We start from the raw sequence: 21,808 nt of genomic DNA on the forward strand, positions 1-21,808 counted from the left end.
ACTTCCTTTTTTGTCTGTGAAGTCGTTTCTCCGCTCGCTGGAGTTCGTGATAAGTCTTGGCGCGTGCCCGCGTTCTTTGAGAATGCAATATTACTAGGTATGCGACATTCTTCCGTTCTGTTACTAGCTTACATTCACCGTTGAACCAGCCGTTCCGATTTTTTTTGCGGCTGGAGTCTGGAGTATGTTTGTGGCCTGTTTATGATAACGTTCTTCAGGTGATTGTGAAGATCGTTTATTTATTCTTTATCCCCAGGGTCTTTGTTGACTGCAGTTATTGCGGCATCCATTTCCCTCTTATAGGTGTTGTGGAGGGCTGTGTTGTGGATGGCTTTAATGTTAACTCTCAACTGATTGTCAGAGGGGATTTTGAGTGGTGTCGTTAATCGAGCTCGGAACACCATGCCTACGAGATAGCGATCCGAGTCTATATTGGCCCCCTATATGTTCCAACATTCATCAAGGCTGAGAGGTGGCGACATTCTCTGCGGATGCCCGCGTTCTTTGAGAACGCAACAAACAACGGTATGCAGCATTCCTCCGTTCCGTAGCTAGCATACATTCATGGTCGAACCAGCCATTCCGATTTTTTTTGCGGCTGAGGCCAAGTATCTTTATGGCCGTATCAATGACAACGTTCTTCAGGTGGTTGTGAAGATCATTTGTTGATGCTTCATCTCCAGGATCTCTGTTGACCGCGGTTATTGCGGCATCCATTTTCCTCTTGTAGGTGTTGGGGAGGGTTGTGTTGTGAATAGCTTCGGTATTCACTCTCACCTGATTGTCAGATGGGATTGTAGGTGGGGTCCTAATACGAGCTCGAAATACCATGCCAACGAGATAGTGGTCCGAGTCTATATTGGCCCCCCTATATGTTCCAACATTCATCAAGGCTGAGAGGTGGCGGCGTTCGATCAACACGTGGTCAATTTGGTTGAAAGTGGTCCCGACTGGAGGGGCCCACGTATGTTTGTGGACCGCTTTCCGCGCAAACTAGGTACTTTCAACAACCATTTCGTGTGATCCTGCTAAGTCGCGCGCCTCGCAAGCGCAGAGTGGATAGCCGTTCGCTTATGTTTCCAAGTCGATAAAAGGAGGTTTCATTTTTTTGCTGACTAAGAAACCTACTCCGAGCACATGGTTAACTGGATGGCCGCTCCAGTTCAAGGGTCTTGTGGCTTCCGTTGTTTTCCGTGTAGAGTTGTCAGCTCTATCCTACCCCCAACCTGGAGGACTAGTTGGTGCAATCTGTCCCGTTTATAGGCGCGGGAGACTCGCCTTCATCCAATCCACGTTTCTCCCTGGGACCTATACTACCCTTTGACCACCATGTATGGTATGTCCTTATGTAGGCACTCTACAACTTTTCATTGTTATTTCATAGATGTCAACTTCAACATGGAATAATTTTCAAATTCAAATGGTATTGAATGCAGTCCTTTGCCATAGGTAGGTAGAGATTAATCATTTTTCCAAAAGTGGTGCTTTTGTACACATTGTATGATAGCTTATTGTTTCGGAAATCAACCTACTTGCTTCGAATTTGTTGTCTCCTAAAAAGCGTAGATAATTTAAAAACTCGGATTCTGTCCCCTTTACTACCAATTGGTAGGACAACTTGGAAAGAATAGTTAGGTTCGGACTGAATGGTTTCGTTGTTACATTTTCTGATTATTTACCGTCTGTGGGGTTACTAGTATCCAAGGAACGTTATCCGACACATTGCGGGGGATGCAAATGAGAAGAAAATGAATTCAAAAAATTGAGTATCACAAAAATTATTTTAGCATACAAATATATGTAAAGTTTATACCAAATATGCAAAAACGTAACTGCATGAAATAAATTGAAATACCGGTTTTTGGTAAGTTTCACAATACGAAATCACCATTACGATGATTTTGAATTTAATTTCTCACATTCCTTTACCATAATATAAATACGATAAATTCTGTAATCTTACAAAATAGCGATAATATTGGATTCCACGAATTTTCACACAATAAATGGTATATTTTCTGTAAACGTGTGACGACAATGATACGTACTAACGAACGAATAAATGAAGATTATCAAACTTCGTGATCAGGACTCGAAAACATTGAGAAAGCGATTTACCCGATGTTGTATAACTTGGTTCCACTGCGTAGCATGTCACCACAGTAGGAACCCCAAAAGATCCCTTTTTCCTAGCTCGAGGTAGATTTTTTTACTCCCAAAATGACCATTATCAAAAATTCACTTGGACTTCCTAATCAAGGGAATTTTAAAATGTCGGCGGGTGTTCTCTGGCCGCCATTTATTTAATAATTTATGTCGATCGTTCAAATTGATTGCATTTTATTGGGTCTTATGCTATCAGAGATATTCAGCACAGATTCTCTGCAAATACATTTGATACCGTTAGTATGCAGCCGTAGTCACGTTTCAAATATGTGCTATCAAACGGATTCCTTTCATACCTAACCTTGTTAGAAAAGTGACAACGTGATAAAATGTTATGAAACTTTTTTTTTATATTTGTTTTGATTATCGTGATATATTTACTAATATTAACCTTAGGCAAGGTATTGACGCGTTTGACGATTGCATAAAAAAGGGGAAATAATTCTAAAATGAATCATTCAAATGTGCCTAAAAATGTATACCATCAAATGGTGGGTAAACATGTGAAAAAGCTTTCGCTGCTTTGCACATATTGATAAAATTCGATTCATCGCGATTTCGATTGCCAATTGCGCAATTGCAACGTACGCTTTTACGATTAACATTTACATAGAAATTTATTGATATTTTTATCACATTTTCTGGTATTTTGAAAAAAAAATAGAAAAAATGGAGAAAGATAATTCGAAATAGGCAAGTGGGCTGAAATAGAAATGGAAAAAAATACATTTGGAATATTTTTCTTTACTTTCTCGAGAGCTGTTATGGATTTATATTTGTGTCGTAAAAAAGAAAAGAAAGAAATGTAGTTTAATAGTACATAAAAATTCCCAAAGACGATTACTATTTCAAAACATCAAATTACAATGAATTGATTATCTTTCTTTTGATTGTTACAGTGAGAAACGGTATGAGGACTTGTGCAGGATTATTATAGACGATATGAATACATATGGCCTATCCGTTGTGGATGATTTCCTTGGCATGGATCGAGGTTTGCAAATATTAAATGAAGTTCACAAAATGTATGCATCTGGGGTCTTTCGGGTAAATAATAAAATTCCCTAATATTTCACAAGATATAACAAATATGGACTTGTAGGACGGTCAATTGGTGTCAAACAACATCCAAGACAGAGATCAGCGTACAATTAGAAGTGATAAAATAACTTGGGTGAAGGGAACAGAGGAAGGCTGTTCAAATATAGGATATTTAATTAATCAGGTAAAAAATCAACAAGGCTTTAATATAAAATTGAATTGTATTAAATTGTATCTTTCCCTCTCAGATTGATGCTGTCGTTGGTTTAGCAAATACAATGAAAAACAATGGTTTGTTAAGTAATTATAGAATTCGGGAAAGAACAAAGGTGGGTAGAAATGTTTAATTTTGAAAGTAATAATGAAAATATTATTTGATAATTTTATAGGCTATGGTCGCTTGTTACCCAGGGTCTGGTGCACACTATGTGATGCATGTTGACAATCCAAATAAGGATGGTCGTGTAATAACAGCTATATATTATTTAAATTTAAACTGGGATACACAACGGAGTGGTGGAGTTTTGCGGTAAGTTCATTTATTGAATTTTCCTATAGTACATAATATAGAGACAGAATATAGTGGAAAATTGGACATTTGGTTTATATGCCTTTATGCAGTTTTTTTCTTAACGGTTTTCCGGGTGAACCTAGAATATGTAATTATTTCCACAGTATAATACTCTGGAAGGTTGATAAATGCGTCTAGTAATTTGGAAAATTTGGACTCGAAAAAATCTTTTTTTTTGTATTTTTCGCTTTAATTACTGTCCTCATGTAGCTTTATGTAACATATCAACACTTTAAAATGCGCACCCATGACTTCAGATCCCATTTGCCGATTGTCTTCGGAATAACGGTAAATTAAGACAATATGATGGTTGAAATACGATAGCACGTTGTACAAGATTTTCGTCAATATTGCTTCCTCAAAATTATGTCAAAAGCTTCGAAAATGGCCAGAGCAAAGCTAATATTGAAAGGAAAAAGTGCTCAGATAGTAATTTTGAATAAAACCGTCCATTCAGAGCGAGAATTCGCACAAATACTGGGAGTTTCGCAGAAAGGACTCCGTACAACATTGGAGAGATTCGCTGAAACCAAATCGTTTTCCGACAGGAAACGTTCGGGCCTACCCAGAAAGACGACAGAAAGTGATGATGGACATATACAAGTGTTAAGTAAGCGGTCCAGACTCAGATGTTAGAGCCGAGTTCAATCAAACGCTACCGAAGCCGATTTCCACGTTGGTTGCATGATGTCGGTTTGTATGGAAGGGTCGTTGCCAAAAAAACGATTGTTACGACCGGTAAATTTTCATAAACGACTCAAATGGACAACAGAATACAAAAACTGGTCGGAGAATGGGAAAAGGTGTTATGGACCGATGAGTCCAAATTCGAAACAGCAAACGTACGGCCGCAGAAAGTCAGATGAACGGCACGCACCTCAATGTGTAAAGCCAACAGCCATATTTGGCGGTGGTAGTATGATGGTATAGGGGTGTTTCTGCTACGCTGGTGTCGGCGTCTCGGTGAAAATCGACTGGAAAATGCGGGAAGAAGATTATCACTGGATACTTGAGCGAAGCGCTATTTCATCTGGCATCGACTTGATAATGAAAGGGTTTGTGTTTCAGCAAGATAACGACCCTAAACATCAAAACTGTCTACAAACTATTAAAGATCAAAAGAAGCTGCGGACACTCTTAAATCCATGAAATGACTGCTACAATTCCCGGATGCAAATCCCATCGAACTGTTGTGGGAAGGGTTGGACAGAGAGGTATGGAAACTGGGTCGAACCAGTGAATATCACTTATGACAATGTCTTCAGCAGTGGGGCCATCATCAAATCGAAAGGCTAACATATTGATGAAAAACGATTGGATTGATTTTTTCGTCTTTTTCCACAAAAAAAAATTAATAAATGTCTGGCAAATGTTTATAATACATTTATAAAATGTAATCCTAAACAAATACGTTACGCCTTAAGACGATAATTCCAGACTTTTGCAGAGCAGTCCCTCTTTCCTTTTCGAGCAAACTATCCAAATATTTAAAAAGTGAGGAAGGGGACAACTAATACCTTAGCATTCTAGGAAAAATTTGTCTTTTTTTTTTGGTTTTTTACCTATGTCTGAGAAAAAGCTTCTATGCTTGAACACTTGAATTACAAACAAATTTCCGGCTGATATTATACGGTCTAAAGCAAAGTGAGACTGCGACAAAGATTATTGCTTAGCGATTCCGAGAATTGCTATGAAGATTGGAATCAACTTTGGCAACTAAGCAGAAAAGATCAATACAATTAAACTTGGTGGCTACCGATAAGTTTCCAGTAAGTGGATTTCAAGTCTTGTTACTGAACAACACAACCAACATATTTTATTACGCACGACATGTCATTCGAAATACCACTGTTATCTTTTTGTTTCAACAAAACATGCATATCACCGGCACACACAGAACTCTCAGAATTGTGAAGCGATGATTTTCCTCCATATTTCAAGATTCGACACTGTTCTCCGAACTGTTGGAAAACTCAGAAGGTTTGTCATGAATCGCATTCAAATATGCTCCTTATAGTCACAATTTTTGGCCATATGATTATCGCTGCTACTGCTGGTTGAGAAATTTTCTTCCAAAATGATGATCATCATCAATGACGCAACAACCGGTATCCGGTCTAGGCTTGCTATAATATAATAGTTTTGCGCCGGCGTCCACCAATTCGATATCCTTAAAAACTGTCTAGCGTCGTGTCCTACGCCATCACTCCATCTCAGGCAGGGTCTACCTCGTCTTCTTTTCCTACCATAGATTTTGTCTTATAGACCTTTTGGGCTGGATCATCCTCATTTGAGCCGGATTTTATCCAATCTGACAGTCATGGTTTCGCTCATAGATTTCATCGTTATGTCGGCTACGAAATCGTCGATCCTCACGTAGGGAGCCAAACATTTTTCGGAAGATGCTTCTCTCAAACGTGAAATAGGCTCTGTTGGCTGCCAATAACCGTGCGCTGATTTCGTCGTCGGAGCTGTTATCGGTTGTGATTTTCGACCCTAGCGATAGGAAATTATCAACGGTCTTAAAGTTGTAGTCTTCTATCTTTATTCTTCTCGTTCGATAAGTGCGATCTGATGTTGTTTGGTTGGTTTTTGGTACTGACGTTGCCACCATATATTTCGTCTTATCTTCATTGATGTGCAGCCCAAGATCTGGCCCCAATTGCTGCTTGCTCGATCTGGATGAAGGCAGTTTGTACGTTTCGGGTCGTTCTTCCAAAGATGTCGATATCGTCAGGATAGGCCGAAATAGGTCTCTATATAAACATTGAGAAGCGTCATTAGGGTATCACCAATAACATTGATCGATCTTAAGTTTGTTCGTACATTTGTTTCAAAAAATGTCTAATTGGCACTAAGTGCCAAACGGTTAGGCTTATACGATCCTATCTACTTAAGGAGCTTTGGTGGTGATGGCCGGTAGTAGGTTAGTGGAAAAATCTGCCGAGAACCCCCGCAACATGGAAAACGGTTGCAGAATTGTCTACTTTAAACCAGACTATCAGAATCTGAGAACATCGACGGAAGTTTCAAGAGATTTAGGTACAATAGTTGACAATATTATGAGAACTACAAGCACCCACTTGAAACGCCAAATTTCTTTGTTTCCCAAGCATTGACTGATAGTTTAGCTTCTTCTCCACGTATTTCTGGTTAATGTTGCTATTTTCGGATATAGCAATATCAATAATATACGCGAAGTGATCAGTCTTGTCAATTAACAGCATTTCACGTTTGTTATGTGTGTATGGCGATCAGTTAAAGCTTGCCGACCTCAATACATCTCATAAGCGGAACGATCCAGTATTGCCTGCTGCTCATATAGGTGAACCGGACAAGCACCCGTGATCATCCCATGGCTGTATGTAAGGTTTTTGTGAATCACCTTACACCTTATGTGTTTTGCAGAGGCACTATCATAGTCCAGCCTGAAATCAGGTGACCCTACTTCTCTAACGCCAAGTAACACATTCTGTACTGGTTGTTCTTCATGCGATGTCACTCGCTTGTTTCTTGCTGTAAAAATAAGTGGTAAGGTAGGTAATTCCCGCAGTGATATAGGGTGGAAATTCCTCTGCACCCAATTCAGACCAAGGCCCCACCAGCTTCGGGCTTTCGAACGTTCTCTTTGGTAGCATTTGAAAAATTAATATTCGTGTTATGTTAGTGTCATCTTACCAAATACGCTAATTGTTATGATTCTACTACAGGGAAATTTTCACTCTAACTTCGAGGAAGGGGAAGGGGTCTCGTTGTTCCTTCCTTCCTCCTTTATCGGTGCTCGCAACTCTTCCATCTTCTGCTGCTTTTAGATTCTAGGAGATCTTCCTCCGCTTGTTGGTGGGCTTCTTGACTGCTTGCATGATTCTAAAACCAAGCAAATCACCTGCCGCTCCAGATGTCTCTTGATCTTCCTACCACTTCCGACTCATCGACAAGAAAATTGCGGAACATATCTAAACGGTTGCTAGCCACGCCTCGTGTCAGGAACGATATTCCGCAAGTGCGATCGTCTTACGCTTAGTAACCGCTGAGACTAGATTTGTGAAGTCCTCCTTCGGCACGCCTGGGGTTGGTCGAGCGGACGAAGATGGTGCACCGTTCGTGCACCCGGAGGTCGGAGAGGGAGCTCTCTGTGGGAGAACAGAAAAAACGATTATGGTTCCTACAAGCCGAGAGTGATGACAGCCAATCCGATTTCCTTTGCCCGGACTATGAAGTGGTTTTTTGACAATTGGCTGATTGCTTGTTTTCAGTCGTTTCGATCTTGCAATGTCTGCAACGTGCTTGCTTTGCACGGTTGGTATTCATACACACTCCCATACAGGCCAATCGCATCCAGAGAACGTGTGGAACGCAAAGTTTTCCACTAGAGGTTCATTATTCTACGACTCCCTGCTTGTGTTGCGCTCGTACTCCCCGACTTTCAAGTATTGATCAACCACTTAGGATGTCTATTACTAAGCAGAGGCATTTATCTTGAGGAGAATTGGTATACTAATTTACAACACTCGGGTTAGTGTTATGGCGGGGACCTTTAGCAGCAATCCACTCAGCATGCTGGGCGGGTTACTACAAAAGTCTATCTCTTGTTTCCGTGGCCGAAAATTGCACTGCCTAGACGCTGTTAGGATTCGTTGAGTGATCTGGCTTCGCTGGTTCCTCCCGTGTGTTGTATTCTGAATATGTCTGGAGCGACTTTCGCCTTATCGTCGCAAGCGACTTCTTAGGACAGAAAATTTCTGCTTTAGTATATACAGAATTTCAACTAAAGGTTTTTCACTATTGGCATTGCCGGTGCTGATTTGAGTCAGTTCAGAAATGTCCTGCCTTAATGAGTCGCCTCCATGGTAGATTTCTGCAATGACTCAATAGTATAGTCAATAGTACATAAGCAAATCTTGTGACCGTACAATTTGACAACCGCAACTGCACCACAATACTCAAATGATTGTAGTTGCACGAGCGACACAGCAGCTGAAATTGTTGCCCGCATGCAGTGCGATTGCTGCCGTCACCTCTGAATCCATCACTAGTTTTCACTAGTTTGCATTGAGTTCAGTATCTGTTTTATGACACAACCAGACTTTAGACAATACTTAAGAATAATAATTCCCTCTCGGTCCTTTTCGTTTTACGTTCTATTGAATGTCTAAATTCAAAACTTCGCATGATTCATGTTTGAAAGATTTTTAAAAAGAGAGAGAGATTAAAGATCATGGAACAATCCTACCAAAAACAGCCTTGGCGTTGCATGGAAGTTGAAATGCAATAGGATGATATGCTTTCTTACGTTATCATATTATTTCCATTGCGATGCTGTGGTGATATAATAACTATACGCGGCAACTTCCATTTCCACTTGAAAATACAACTGTTGACTCGCAAAAAATAAAGTGTACATCGGACCTGGCTTTATTAGATAGAATGACGCACGAAGAGTCTAATTTTGCTTGATATCTCTCTTAATTTTTTTTGTTACACCGTCTCAAATGTGTTATTAACATGTTAACAACATAAAGATGATGCTGTTTTTCATCAAGGTACATTGTTTAGAATATTAACCTTGTTAATGGTATGCTATTTACATAAAGAACTCTTGATTGCGTCAACAACATAGGAGTAGGAAAATATGAGTGTTTTTTTGAAGTGCAACGATTTATAGGTCAACATTGTTGGTTAATACAATACTACTTTTGATGTCTCCATTTTCCCTCGTTATGAACGACTGTTGGGACATTCTTTATTTACAGCTATTTGACATACTAAATGGATGAATTTAATTTTGGTTAATCAGAAATGCGTCTATTTGCGCACAAAGCATTCAACTTTTGAATTTGCGCTGCTATTATATGTTCATTATGACCATGGAGCAAGTTAGGTCTACATAGGAGTTGGTATGGCTATCGTATATACATATGTCAATAAACTTTATCTATTATATTTTCCACTGTGTTTTATGTACCGGAAACTAATTGAAACAATATTCATTCATTTTTATAACAATGTAATCGATCAACATTTTTCAAAAATATTTGACTCATGAGTTTTTATTAAAAATGACTGCAGAAAATTTCACACTTACGTATCCATCATCCATCATTATACTTTCTATGAATCATATAATTCGAGAGTGAGTCAACTATCTTTTGGCGATGGTGGTGCAATTTGCAAAAATTTGAGCTTTTTTTGCACATGTGAGGTGTGGCACTCTTAGAAGTGTTCCCTCGAAACAGCGATCTTGAAGGGTATGCCATTGCATCATATCGTTGCAACCAAATTGAATCATCTATTCGTGTCACATGTTAAATACCGGTGGGAATTGACGGTCACTGCGACTTACATTTTCCTTAAAACATCAGGGATCAATAATTCCAGCTAAGGAAATTACAGAACACATTGTGGCTTTAGATGAATGCAAATACCTTTGATGGATGCTTTTTGGCTGTCTTGAGCATATGAATAAAACCAACGAATTGTCTTTTAATGAGGAACAACCCCAATATAGCGTAAAGCATTTCGTAGTTCTCTATGGTGATGTTGGGGTTTCTGTTTACCATATGCTTGACTACGGACGATTTTATTTCGTTTGCTGCTCGCTCTTTCTTTAATATTACCCGTGCCCTATGTGTTACCTTTCCCCTTCGTCTCATCAGATGTTCTAAACGTTTTTTCTTGTAGCTTTTCAACTTCGCGGTATGTGGTATCCAAAGTAGAGGGATTATTTCGTCTTTTTCCATCTTCTCTTCCATTTTTTTTCATGAAAATTTCGCTAATGGGAAGGGTTTACCCCTTGCATCTCCTTGGGTAAAATCTACTTCTGAAAGTGAAATAGGCTTCGCTCATCTGCAGGGAAGCTAATTTTGTATGTTGACCTCTTTCATATTGAAGGATACTAAAATTTCCTTCAGATTTTCGCGGATCCGTGCGATGAGCTCTTCTCTGTCTTTCACTGAACCTGAGTAAAACGTGTCCGGATAGTTGAGTGGTTAGAGCACAATGCTGTCGTACGGAAGGTCACTGTTCAAATCTCACTGGTGGCAGTGGGATTTGTATTGTGATTTGACGACGGATATCAGTTGGCTCAGCTGTGTATCTGAGTCAAATCAGGATAATAATCTCGGGCGAGCGCAATGCTGACCACATTGCCTCCTATAGTGTACTGTAATTCTGTAGTGTACCGTTACGGTCTTGAATGAAGTGCTCTAACACACTTCAAGGCCCTGTTCCAATTAGATTGTTGCGCCAACGATTATTATTAGTATTGAGAAAGGCGACAAGTGGTCGCCGAAAAATGCATATCTGCAAAGAATAAAGTCTTTACTGAAGGAAGGTTTCGAGTTTGTATTTTAACCAACGATAAAACAAAACACACTGCATGGAGCAGGCAGCAAAACACAACATTATTGTTAGCACGTTCCAGACAACAATATGGCCCGGCAGTGAGACTACAGACATGAGATCGGGTACAATTTTCAAAAGTGTGGAAAGTGCGGAGAATTGCCCACCTCCTTTGTATTCCATCGAACGTTTTTAGTGAACATAACTAATTTTCTCTACATGAAACTAAGCCAACAAAGCGACATCTTAGAGCGCTTCACTCCGAGAATATTGCAGCTGGTGTACCCGCCAATGATAATGTGTTGATTCCACACCGTTTGCAAGAGCTGTACCTGTCTATGATGACTACTCTATTTTGCACTTTAATCTTGGATTGCAACCTTATAAGATGGAGTTGCCACAAGAAATGAAGGCAAATGACCACCGTTTACAACGTGAGCTTGCATATTGGCCTCAAAAGTGATGGAAATTGATCAAAATTTGTACTGAATAATCATCTTTACTGATGAGGCACATTTTTGGTTGGATGACTTTGCTAATAAGCTAAAATTGTCGTTGTTGGTGTTATCAAACCCTCAAGTAGTTAGTGAATCTCCATTATATCCTGTGAAAGTCACTGTTCGGTGAAGTTTATGGTATAGTGACATCTTCGCACCATACTTCATCAAAAGCGAAGAAGAGCGAGTCGTAAGTGGTCGATTTTTTTTCCTTGGAATTCGTTGATGTTGACGCGGACGGTATTTGTTTTCAACAAGACGGAGTAACTTGCCACACTGATCGTAATAATGTTTATTTTTATTGCACGTAAAGTTTGATGGGTTATTAATTTCAAGAAATGGCCCTGGCAGAGGCTTTCTTAATCGTGTGATTTAATACCATGAGACTCTTTTCTGTGGGTTCATGTTAAGTCATAGGTTCGTGCCGACAAGACTCTTGTTGAACTTGAGTCCATCATTCGAGTCACCATTGGCGCTATACCATCCGAAATGGTGCACTGAGGCATCGAAAATTGTTGTGTTCGGGTCAATGAATGTAAGAAGAGCCACGGTGGCCCTTCGAAAGATGTAATGCATACCACGTTTGGGCAAAATGACTGTTTTATTCAAATTTTAAATCCAATCGTTCTTATTGATAAAATCTTTAAAGCGTCTGAGCATGAAACCATAGAGCATTTCGGTGAAATATTGGGAAGAATGACCAGAATGACCAGACTACACAGCAAATATAAAGGTGGTGTCTGACAAGGGAATTGAAAAGTGTTAAGGAGGGCTGGATTGAAGTAAAGTCGGAGGAGGAACGTAGGATAAAACCAGAGTTGTCATTTCAAGGAGCCCAATTAGCACTGTGGTGCACGTGGTGAGCGTTCTCCATTTGAAGTCAGTGATTCTTCAGAAGTGCCAGCAGATTTCATCCTTGCCTGGCCAATCCGTCAGCCCGCTAGTTCCTCTAATTTTCCTATCATGGGGAGCACACTAGAAGGTGTCTTTTGAGCGTGCCGCCCACAGGACTCAGCGCGCTCCTTCAGAATGGTAATGTTATGCTTCGGGCTTAGATCATTTCCCAGCCATCGACAGGCTTCCAGTATCGCCAGTGCTCCTGCATGGAATTCACAGGCGTTCTCATAGGCACTTCTTACAGGCTAGACGCATATAGAGGATATAATTATGTATGATTGGTAACATTAATGCCAACTATATTTGGTATTTGAAGTTTGACTTGCACTTATTTTCTCTATTCAAATTTGAAAACCGTCCACTAATGTTTTATTAAAGATCGATGTCGGTAACTCTACAATTCATTAATTTCAATAGTTAAAGTCAATTTTTATCGATTCCAAATCATATGCAGTCAAAAACGCTTCTAATAAATCTGGTTTTTATCCTAATTCATATCGTAAGGGCTACAATCATCTGGAATAACGATACCTCGTAATTCATTCTGAGGTTTGATTTTTCATTGATTTATATAGGTTGCTTATTTCTCAATTAATGACATTGTGGTCCAACTTTATAGTTAGTTTGTCATTCTATTTGAACCGGAGATGTTCAAGCTGTGAGGGTTTGTATGTAGCTATAGGATTACCCGTGCGAGAATATGTGCTAGGTCAAACGGCGTACAACGCAGATAGATGACTTTGTTTTGCTAATTTCTCCAATGAATGTTTTCACTCTCACCTCTGATAATATTAGGTCCACTCGAAAGTTGATGAGTACTAACTCTAGCTAGCTATCCTCATTTCCTCTGTCGTTTAAAGAAAAGTATCTTAAATTATTAAATTAGCTTCCCCATCCATCCAGATCAGAGATAACTCAGTTAAAGGTTTTGTGCAAGTTGGTTCAAAATAACTTTGGTTAGTTTGGGTTTATATTGAAGTCCTCCAAGCGATAAAGTGTACTAATTTTAGTTCTAAATGAATAGAGTAAGATGGTCTTTAGATGCCAATCAAATAACGAGATTTGTTTTTGGAATTTTTCGCAGAATTTTCCCAGAACATGGCGGATCTATAGCCGATATTGAACCAAAGTTTGATCGTATCATTTTCTTCTGGTCCGATCGACGAAATCCACATGAAGTACAACCCGCCCATCGCACGCGTTATGCAATAACCGTTTGGTATTTTGATGCAATTGAACGTGAGCGCGCTTTAAATCGATGTAGGCAATATGACAAAACGTCAACTAGTTGCACATAGCATTGAGTGATCACTGCATGTAAAAAAAGCTATTATATATCAATCTATTGTTATCTTAATGTATTTATCAATTAAATTTGTATTAATTCAAGATTATTAAGTTAAGGATACGCTGTCAACAGTTACTCTCCCAGGTTTATGAAATGAATGAAAATTAAGCATGTTATTTTTGCTTCAAAGTATATTTCCCCCCCTCAAAATTTCGCTCCTAGTGATAAACGCGTTAATGAGAAATGTGGCCTGTAATATGTTCTATGGTCGTTTTGTATTTTATACCTTTTTTAAATGCAATTTCTTACCAAAGCTAATTGGATGCGAGAGTTGATGATTTTTTATTTTTGTGTATATAGAAGTAGTAAGGATAAATTTATAATAACAAAAGGATTACCCAAATATGAAGATGTATATACTCTACGGAAATTTTAAGAAGAATAAAAGAATATGTTATTTATTTAGAAGAGTATGTGTTTCCTTCCCTCTAAGACAAACGCCATAAAGATTTTGCGCTTCACATTGTTTCATCTCATCCATTGTTTCGCTTTCATTTTTACTCACAAGATCATTTTCATGCAATTAGCTTTTGCAAGTTAATATTTACTTCTAGGATTTCATTCGTCTTACTTCATCAAGATTCTCATTAGCCGTAATTATTCTTCGTATTACAGGGAAATTCCTAAGTGAAAAATTATTGTTTTTTAGCTTCGGAAATGACATATCAAAGGATTGAATTGAAAAACATTATGTTTCGAGGAGTAGAACCATCTGAAAAGTATTTATAAGCGAATTTAGCATTTTGGATTACAATTCAGATTGAAATTGACATATGATAAAAAATTGTGTTTGGCTATAAAGTTGTTAAGGTTTTGTTAAGCTTTCTTTTTATTTTTCGGATCCCCATTTATATTGGGAAAACCCTGTTCTCAGCTTCAGCACCTTGGTTGAATTTACTGTGGAACAGCCTTGACCTTTAGTCCTGGCAGTTTGTTCTATTCTGAGAGTAGATTGTTCGGCTTTCCTCTTCTTAGTTGTAGTGACAGACTTGTCTTTCCTCTGACTTTTTGGACTTCGTTATTCTCATGGTTAAGTAACTGCTGACAATGGTTAATTGCGTGCTTTTTAATGACCCTCGGGTTCCTTTCCAGATGCTTATTACGCCGTACGTCGTATGGGCTTTAGAATCTGTTATAACTGTAATAACTTGCTGTTGATGGCGAGCTGGGAATTCCTGTTTAACAACCAATCAATTTTCCTGTATCTTATCTTTAACTCTTCCTTCTTTTTATAATTTGTCTTCTCCAGTTGAGCTTAGCATTGAGCGCCAAACCTCAATACTTAATTTCATTCGTCTGTGTCCGTTGATCATGACTGGTTGGATTCTACTTTTTGTTAGTGAAGTTGATGTTAGTCGACTCGGTTTCATTTAGTTTAATCTTCCGTGCACTAACCCATTCTAATATTCAAGTTAATAGGTTTTAGTATTTTCTTTGTTGCCTCCTTAGTATTTTTTCTAGTGTTAAGGAAAGTTATGTCACCAGAAGTCGACAGCTTTCGAACGTAATGATCATGTTAAATCAACTGTTTGCGACATTGGAAATTTCCTTGTGGATTGATTTATGGATTGAAGGGAACTATAGATTGTTATTTCCTCACAAATAGCACACTCAATGACTGATAGTTTACGAATGTATTTTTTTACTGTGATACCGCTATAAATTTGATTCCAGATAATTACAAACTAAAATGCTAACTATCCAGTTCTCTAGGGGTCATTATTTAAAAAACGAGTTCTGGACCCCAAAAAACTACTTTCCCGAAGCTTTCCAACAGTGCCAACTAACCCCAGGTATGGGGCAAGTTGGAATGTTTGTTGGGGTTAGATAGCATAACTTAAAAATTGTATGATTTAAAGGCAAAGAAAAGTAGACATAGTTCAAGAAAAAAACACTTTATTTCGAAATATAGTAAATAAAAACAAGAATTCAAGCAAGTATTGAACATAATTAAAAGACTGGTCTCTTCCTCTTATTTTCTGCTAATTTTTTTGTTTTTTTTTATTCCTTTCAGCCGCCAGCAAGCTGCTGACTGGTGTATCTGTTAAAAGTTCGGCTTTTCTCCTTCTTCTTCCACGACTAGACTCCTTTTTCTTCCACGATTACACTCCTTTTTTTTGGCTCTGATTTTGGTAGTGGACAGGTGTTGCAGAAACTGGAAGTACTGCAGGAAGAGGACCATTTTCTGACATCAGAGGGGGGTGATCAGTAACAGATCAAGGCAAAAATTCAGAATCATCGAATATATCTATTGAAAGGACATATTCCACTAACACGAAATCCTGCAGTTACATTGGATGAAATCAAACAAGTGGGAATGCAATGTTCAATATTGATGGAATATGATAAATAGTCATTGTTTGTCTTGGATTGTTTGTCATCCAAGGGCCACAGGCAGAGTTAATGTATTTTTTGAGCCGCCCGAAAACCTCCTGTCCAAAGGTTGTAACTTATGGCTGCAGTGCGGAGGAAATAATAAAACCACAACCCCGTTCTTTTTGAGCAGATGAAGAGACTCAACAGACAAATGGTGGTTACCAAGGAAGAAGTTGTTTCTCTTTCGAACATCTCGCAAAATGAATGAAATGTAAACTTTATAAAATTAGTCTCCATCATCCAACCCAATTTGTTAGCATGTCCATTTGAGCCAGGCGGTGCACCTTGGAGAAAGTGTCCCTTGAACTTAATTCGTAGAAAACCAAAGAATCGTAATACCTCTCGCTGAAACGCATGCTGCGTGAGTCATCAGACATCCTCTTTCAACTGAGGTTATACGTCCTATTTACTTGAATCCTTTTCGTGCAACCACTCTGTCTGGTTTTTGCACTGTTGTGGTTCTTGTCTCGTCAACGTTGTATATATCTTGAGGCACAAATTTATTTTTATCGAATATAGATTTTAGTAAAGTAAAAAATTTTGAAACATTTGTTCTGTTGAAACTTGTAGTTCTTGCCAAACTGATTGCTTTCGGAGTGCGGGATAAACATCGGTGTCTCTTTATGAAGTTATAAAACCAATCCGTTCATGCCATCTGGTTTACTCCTCATGACTGGGGCATTTTCGTCAAATTTGCTTTCACATACTGATAGACGAATTTCCTCACCTCTTTCGGTGAAAGCCAAAAGTGCACATCTGCAGCCAATTTTAAGTATTCAGACAACAGCAACTCTTGTTCTGGTGTAAATACCTGTAAGGAAATGGAAGCATAACATAGTAAGGTAGATTACTCAACTGCAAAATCACAATAAATTCAACAGCATATAAAGGAGAGGCCAAGGTCGAACTAGGATGTATATGTGTAGGTAGGTAGTTCCATCCTTGGCAAGACGTATCCATAGAATAAAGATGAGGCTACAGGAGTAGTTGCAGCATTGGATGTTGTAGCATTACCGGCATACCTTGCAATCTTATGTTCCCTTTCTTCTTGGCAATGTCTGGGCAAGCTTGCACCTCAAAACAGGTCTCAATTTCGGCGATTACCTCTTCATTGGCGCTAAATTTCTTTTCAGTGAACATTTTCTTGAGGTCTGAGAACAGGAGAAAATCGCTGCGCCAAATCTGGAGAATACGGCCGTTTTGCCACCATTTCATATTTCGAACTCTCCAATAATGTTATGTGGTAGTCGCTGTTGATGGTTTTTCCCTTCTCAAGATAGGCGATACTGATGCCATTGTCTTGCCAGCCAACTGTCGCGTCTTTGCACGCTTTGGAGTCCGTTCAACACTTGCGGTCCACTCAGATGACGATCGTTTTGATTCTAGTGTGAAATAATGGAGTCAGGTTTCGTTCATTGGACGTTGGTGTGTTTTTACGGAGGAAGAGGTTGAAACACTGCTTAGAATCGTTAACTCGCTGTTGTTTTTGGTCAATTATGAGCTCGCTCGACATCCACTTTGAACAGAGCTTTCGCATACCCAAATATTCATGCAGGATATGTCCAACACGTTCCTTTGATATCTTTAGAGTCTCAGCGATCTCGTCAGCTTCACTTTGCGGTCTTACAAAATTATATTATGGACTTTGGATGTTTTCGGCAGTAACAGGCTCTTTGGGGCATCTACTGCGTGCATCGTCCTCGGTGCTCATTTCGCCTGGTTTAAACTTAGCAAACCACTTCCCAATGGTTGATTTTGCTGGTGCTAAGTCCGAATAATATTTAGCAAGTCAAGCCTTGGTCTGGAGTTCCTTATTACGGCAGGCGTAGACCGGATACGTGATGATCATGATTGCTTCTTTTCATTTGTCAAGGGGCCGAAATTCCATATTTTATCAAGGTTCCGGTGCAACAGTACGGCTACATCGATTATAGAGAGCGCTCTTTCTTGATTGAGAAGCAGAACTAGACCGGGCCTATTGTGATCAATACAGTGGTCGATGGAAATAGTGTGATCTCATAGTAATTTTGCCTGATCATTTCGCAAGATTCTCTTCGGAATGTACTTATAATACGGATGGGTAGTTTGCTATTGAGTTATAATACGGATGGGTAGTTTATAGTTAGTTATATTTCAATGCAAGATTTTGATGGAGAATCTTACAGAAGTACAGTTATTAAGGCTGGTGTAGTCGGTACTACTCAGCGTCCTACATGCAGATGTTGGGTGCCGGATAGTCCCCTCTTCACAGTGGTATAACTTACAACTGGAATTGGTAATTGAGGAGCTATGAAGGATGTACTGTTCATAATTTTTTGTTGAGAGCTTCACCAGATTCCGAATTGTGGAACAGTATACAATAAGTCAACCATTTGTTGGAAGTTTTAATGTCAATGCGTGGCAACAACAAATTTTCTACTTTTTTTACCTCTGTGAATGGGTTTTTTCTTTCCATATGTCGATCTTCTGCTGGACTTAATTTACCTTCGACAGGGGATCTCATTCCCTGTTTTTAAAGTACAAAGGGGGCAAATTATTATCTGCCCTGAAGGTAGCCTGATTTTTCGCAGAGAAGAATTCATGAAGAGAATGCACTTGATGGCAATGTAAAGTTTTTAGTACACCTTCTCCCTCCCTGATGATGTGGGGTGGAAATCATGGCGATGAAATGGCGGTGTCGTTCTATTTAAAAGATATTAAAAATAAATAAAATCCCAAATGGCGTTCCCCTGAAAACTTGAAGAACCACAATTATTTATTTTCATTTTAGCTACATTTATTTTTTTCCAAAACGTAACTAAAAGAGTATCCAATCTGTGACGCCTTTTTCAATTAGTGCATCATTGACGACATTCGTAGAAGCATTTTACAATTTGGATTGCTAGTAGTCCTCTCTGTTGTGTGGGTCAGGATCTATGCTTTGCATCCATACATTGGCTAAGGCAATATTAAAATTTTATCGGCGCCTAGTATAGGTAGAAATTTATAGTCTTTGCTATGAGGACAATCTTTCCTGTTTCAATTATGTATGTTTTTAGTATGCTGTTCTTGAGTGCAATTTTTTCAACAGCCGATCCTAGTTCTTGGAACATTTCCTTCACATGCACTTCGCCTCAGGGAACATGGCTTCAGACTGAATAAAACAGGGTTTTTGACGACCAACCCCGAGGAAACGAGCCTTATCACACACTATCTCGGATCAATGCGGTCAGCCGAAGATGAACTGTGATGAACATCAGTGAAATTTGAATGAAACGGCGGTCCAAATTAGGCGTTTTTTGTAATCAATGGGCAGTGCTTTGTGGTAAATCAGAGAAAGATATTTTGTTTGAAGATTGAGGGATGCAAGTCCGCATTCACTTGATGTCAGGCCGGATCAAATGGGGAGCAACTTACTCTCCCTTTTTGGTCCATGCACCACTCGTTTGGGTTTAGCAACCCAAGCTTCAAAAATAAAAAGCAAAGGCGACTTTACGGTTTCGTCTCAGCGCAGAGGCAGCTTTTAAAACACTGATTCACCTCTGTCCTAGGAGCAGTGTGACCAAAGCGGTTTGCAGATATACATTCATTACATTCGAAATAAAGACATATGCGATCGATATGGGGTTGCACTTACCGTGATGACGCCGCGAGGAATGTTTTTGATGCCATGGTCATGTAATCTGCATTGACGAGAACTCATTAGCTAATATTTGCCAGAACACCGAAGTTGATGGGAGAGGACTGACCGAAGTAATGATGGTTATATGTATTGTCTTTTTCGCTTTTATTCCAAGAGCATCGTTTTTGTTTTTTAGTGTACCCGTTGCGGTGGTGTCACGTTCGAGTTGAATTTATCCGTGCCTTCTATTGTAGAGTTGCAAAAAGCCGCCATTTCTGGTTCGCGAGCCTTTTCTTCCCTTCGGCCACCTTTGTGCAAGCAAGAATAATAGGAAAATTACCTTATTTTCAATTTTGCATTTGCTTGAGCGGACCGCACCGTTCCTAGTTTTTCCACAACGTGCTTATCACTGTCAAGAAGTAAGCGTCCTTCATTCCTCGAGCAATTTAGAATAGTGTATCTGCTCAGTTAATTTCTCGATCTAATGACCCGACACGGTATCTCCTATACCTATTTCTATCCTCTCAACATAAAGTTCAGCATTTAACATGCACGTCACGGTGATAAAGATACCTTTTGTATGGGACTAAAACGGGTTGTATTTTTCTTGTGTCTCGTGTATTCTCGTTTTCAAATCGAATATTTTTCAACAGGTACGCCCGATACAAATTATTCCCGAACTCAGGGTTCAACAAATTGGGCAAGTTTGCGTGATTGTTTTTTCCATCCCCGTAAAATATAATAATCCAATAACGCTTTTAGGTACCCTATACAAAATACATTTTGCTCCTAGCTAATTGTATTCATATTTTTGTTATGTAATCGATATTTTACCATTGTTGAATTTTTGTTGCCTCAGTCAGTGATTGTTGTTAAGATGGTTTGATTGACAATTCACCACATTTGTTTGATTGGCAACATTGGCTCCATCGAAAACCTCTTCTCTAGACGTAGGTACTAATTTCAACCTTTAATCCCAATATTTTCGTAGTCCTCCAGGTTTTGTCCATCTTTAAGAACATGTCTTCTGAATGTTAAAAATGAAAAATCCAGGATATCCATAGCAAGACCAGTACTTACTCCCAAAATATAATATAGTCGAAATCCTCGTTTGTTTTTCTACAAACATTTTTAAGTTAATATGGGCACGGCAAGAGATGGAAAAACTGTTGAAATATGGCCATCAGTTTCACCATTTTTTCATCACCTTCAAGGTGGCCTATAACAGCACAGCCAGGGTAAAACTGTACACGGCCATGAGAGAATTCGATAGCCCGACGAAATTGAAAAGACGGACAAGCTGCCCCTGACCAATGAGCGGGACCAGATAAAAGCAGCAGGATCACTCTTAGGATCATTTGACATCATCAACAACGTCTAAGACAAGGGGATGCGCCATTCGTCCTCTTTAACCTGGCCCTAGAAAAGGTAATCCGTGATACTGAAGTAAATGCGAAAGGCACCATCCTCTTCAAGTCCACCCAACTACTGGTCTATGCTGATGATATCGACTTCATGGGAAGAACTATCCGCAACGTACAACCTGCCTTCATCCAGATCAAGTAGGTGGGAATTGGAGAAAGATCTTGGGCTTCATATCAACGAAGGCAAGACGAAATATATGGTGACTATAGGAGACTATAACTGTGAGATCGTGGATAACTCCGCCTATCTAGGGTCGAAAATCACAACCGATAACATCGACGGCGATGAAATCGGCGCAAAGTTGTCCGCAGCCAACAGAGCCTATTTGAGCTTATAAAAACTCACCACAGAGTCAAAGCTATTACTGTACAAGACAATAATCTTGCCAGTCCTCTGTATTCCTTGGAGATTTGGGTTCTTAGCAAGAAAAATTACGAACCATTAGTCGCGTTCGAGAGAAAAATCCTTCGAAGAATCTTTGGCTTCCTACATAAGGATTCTATGAGCGATGCCGTGACCGTTGTGGGTAAAATCCGGTCCAATAG

The 21,808-nt window shown here is 39.2% G+C and overlaps 1 protein-coding gene across 2 annotated transcripts in view; it reads left to right on the forward strand.

Moving 5' to 3' along the window:
- LOC119658841 (egl nine homolog 1) overlaps positions 1-14,269 on the forward strand; it is a 30,318-nt gene extending 16,049 nt beyond the window's left edge. For both annotated transcript variants that reach the window (XM_038066586.1, XM_038066587.1), the window contains exons 2-6: positions 3,066-3,213; positions 3,269-3,391; positions 3,456-3,536; positions 3,597-3,736; positions 13,598-14,269. In XM_038066586.1, the coding sequence (XP_037922514.1) occupies positions 3,066-3,213; positions 3,269-3,391; positions 3,456-3,536; positions 3,597-3,736; positions 13,598-13,811 (706 nt within the window). In that variant the 3' untranslated portion in view covers positions 13,812-14,269. The remainder of the gene's footprint in view (positions 1-3,065; positions 3,214-3,268; positions 3,392-3,455; positions 3,537-3,596; positions 3,737-13,597) is intronic.
- The last annotated feature ends 7,539 nt before the right edge of the window (positions 14,270-21,808 follow it).

The sequence above is a fragment of the Hermetia illucens genome, chromosome 6 (assembly GCF_905115235.1).
Source record: "Hermetia illucens chromosome 6, iHerIll2.2.curated.20191125, whole genome shotgun sequence".
Classification (NCBI taxonomy): Eukaryota; Metazoa; Arthropoda; class Insecta; order Diptera; family Stratiomyidae; genus Hermetia; species Hermetia illucens.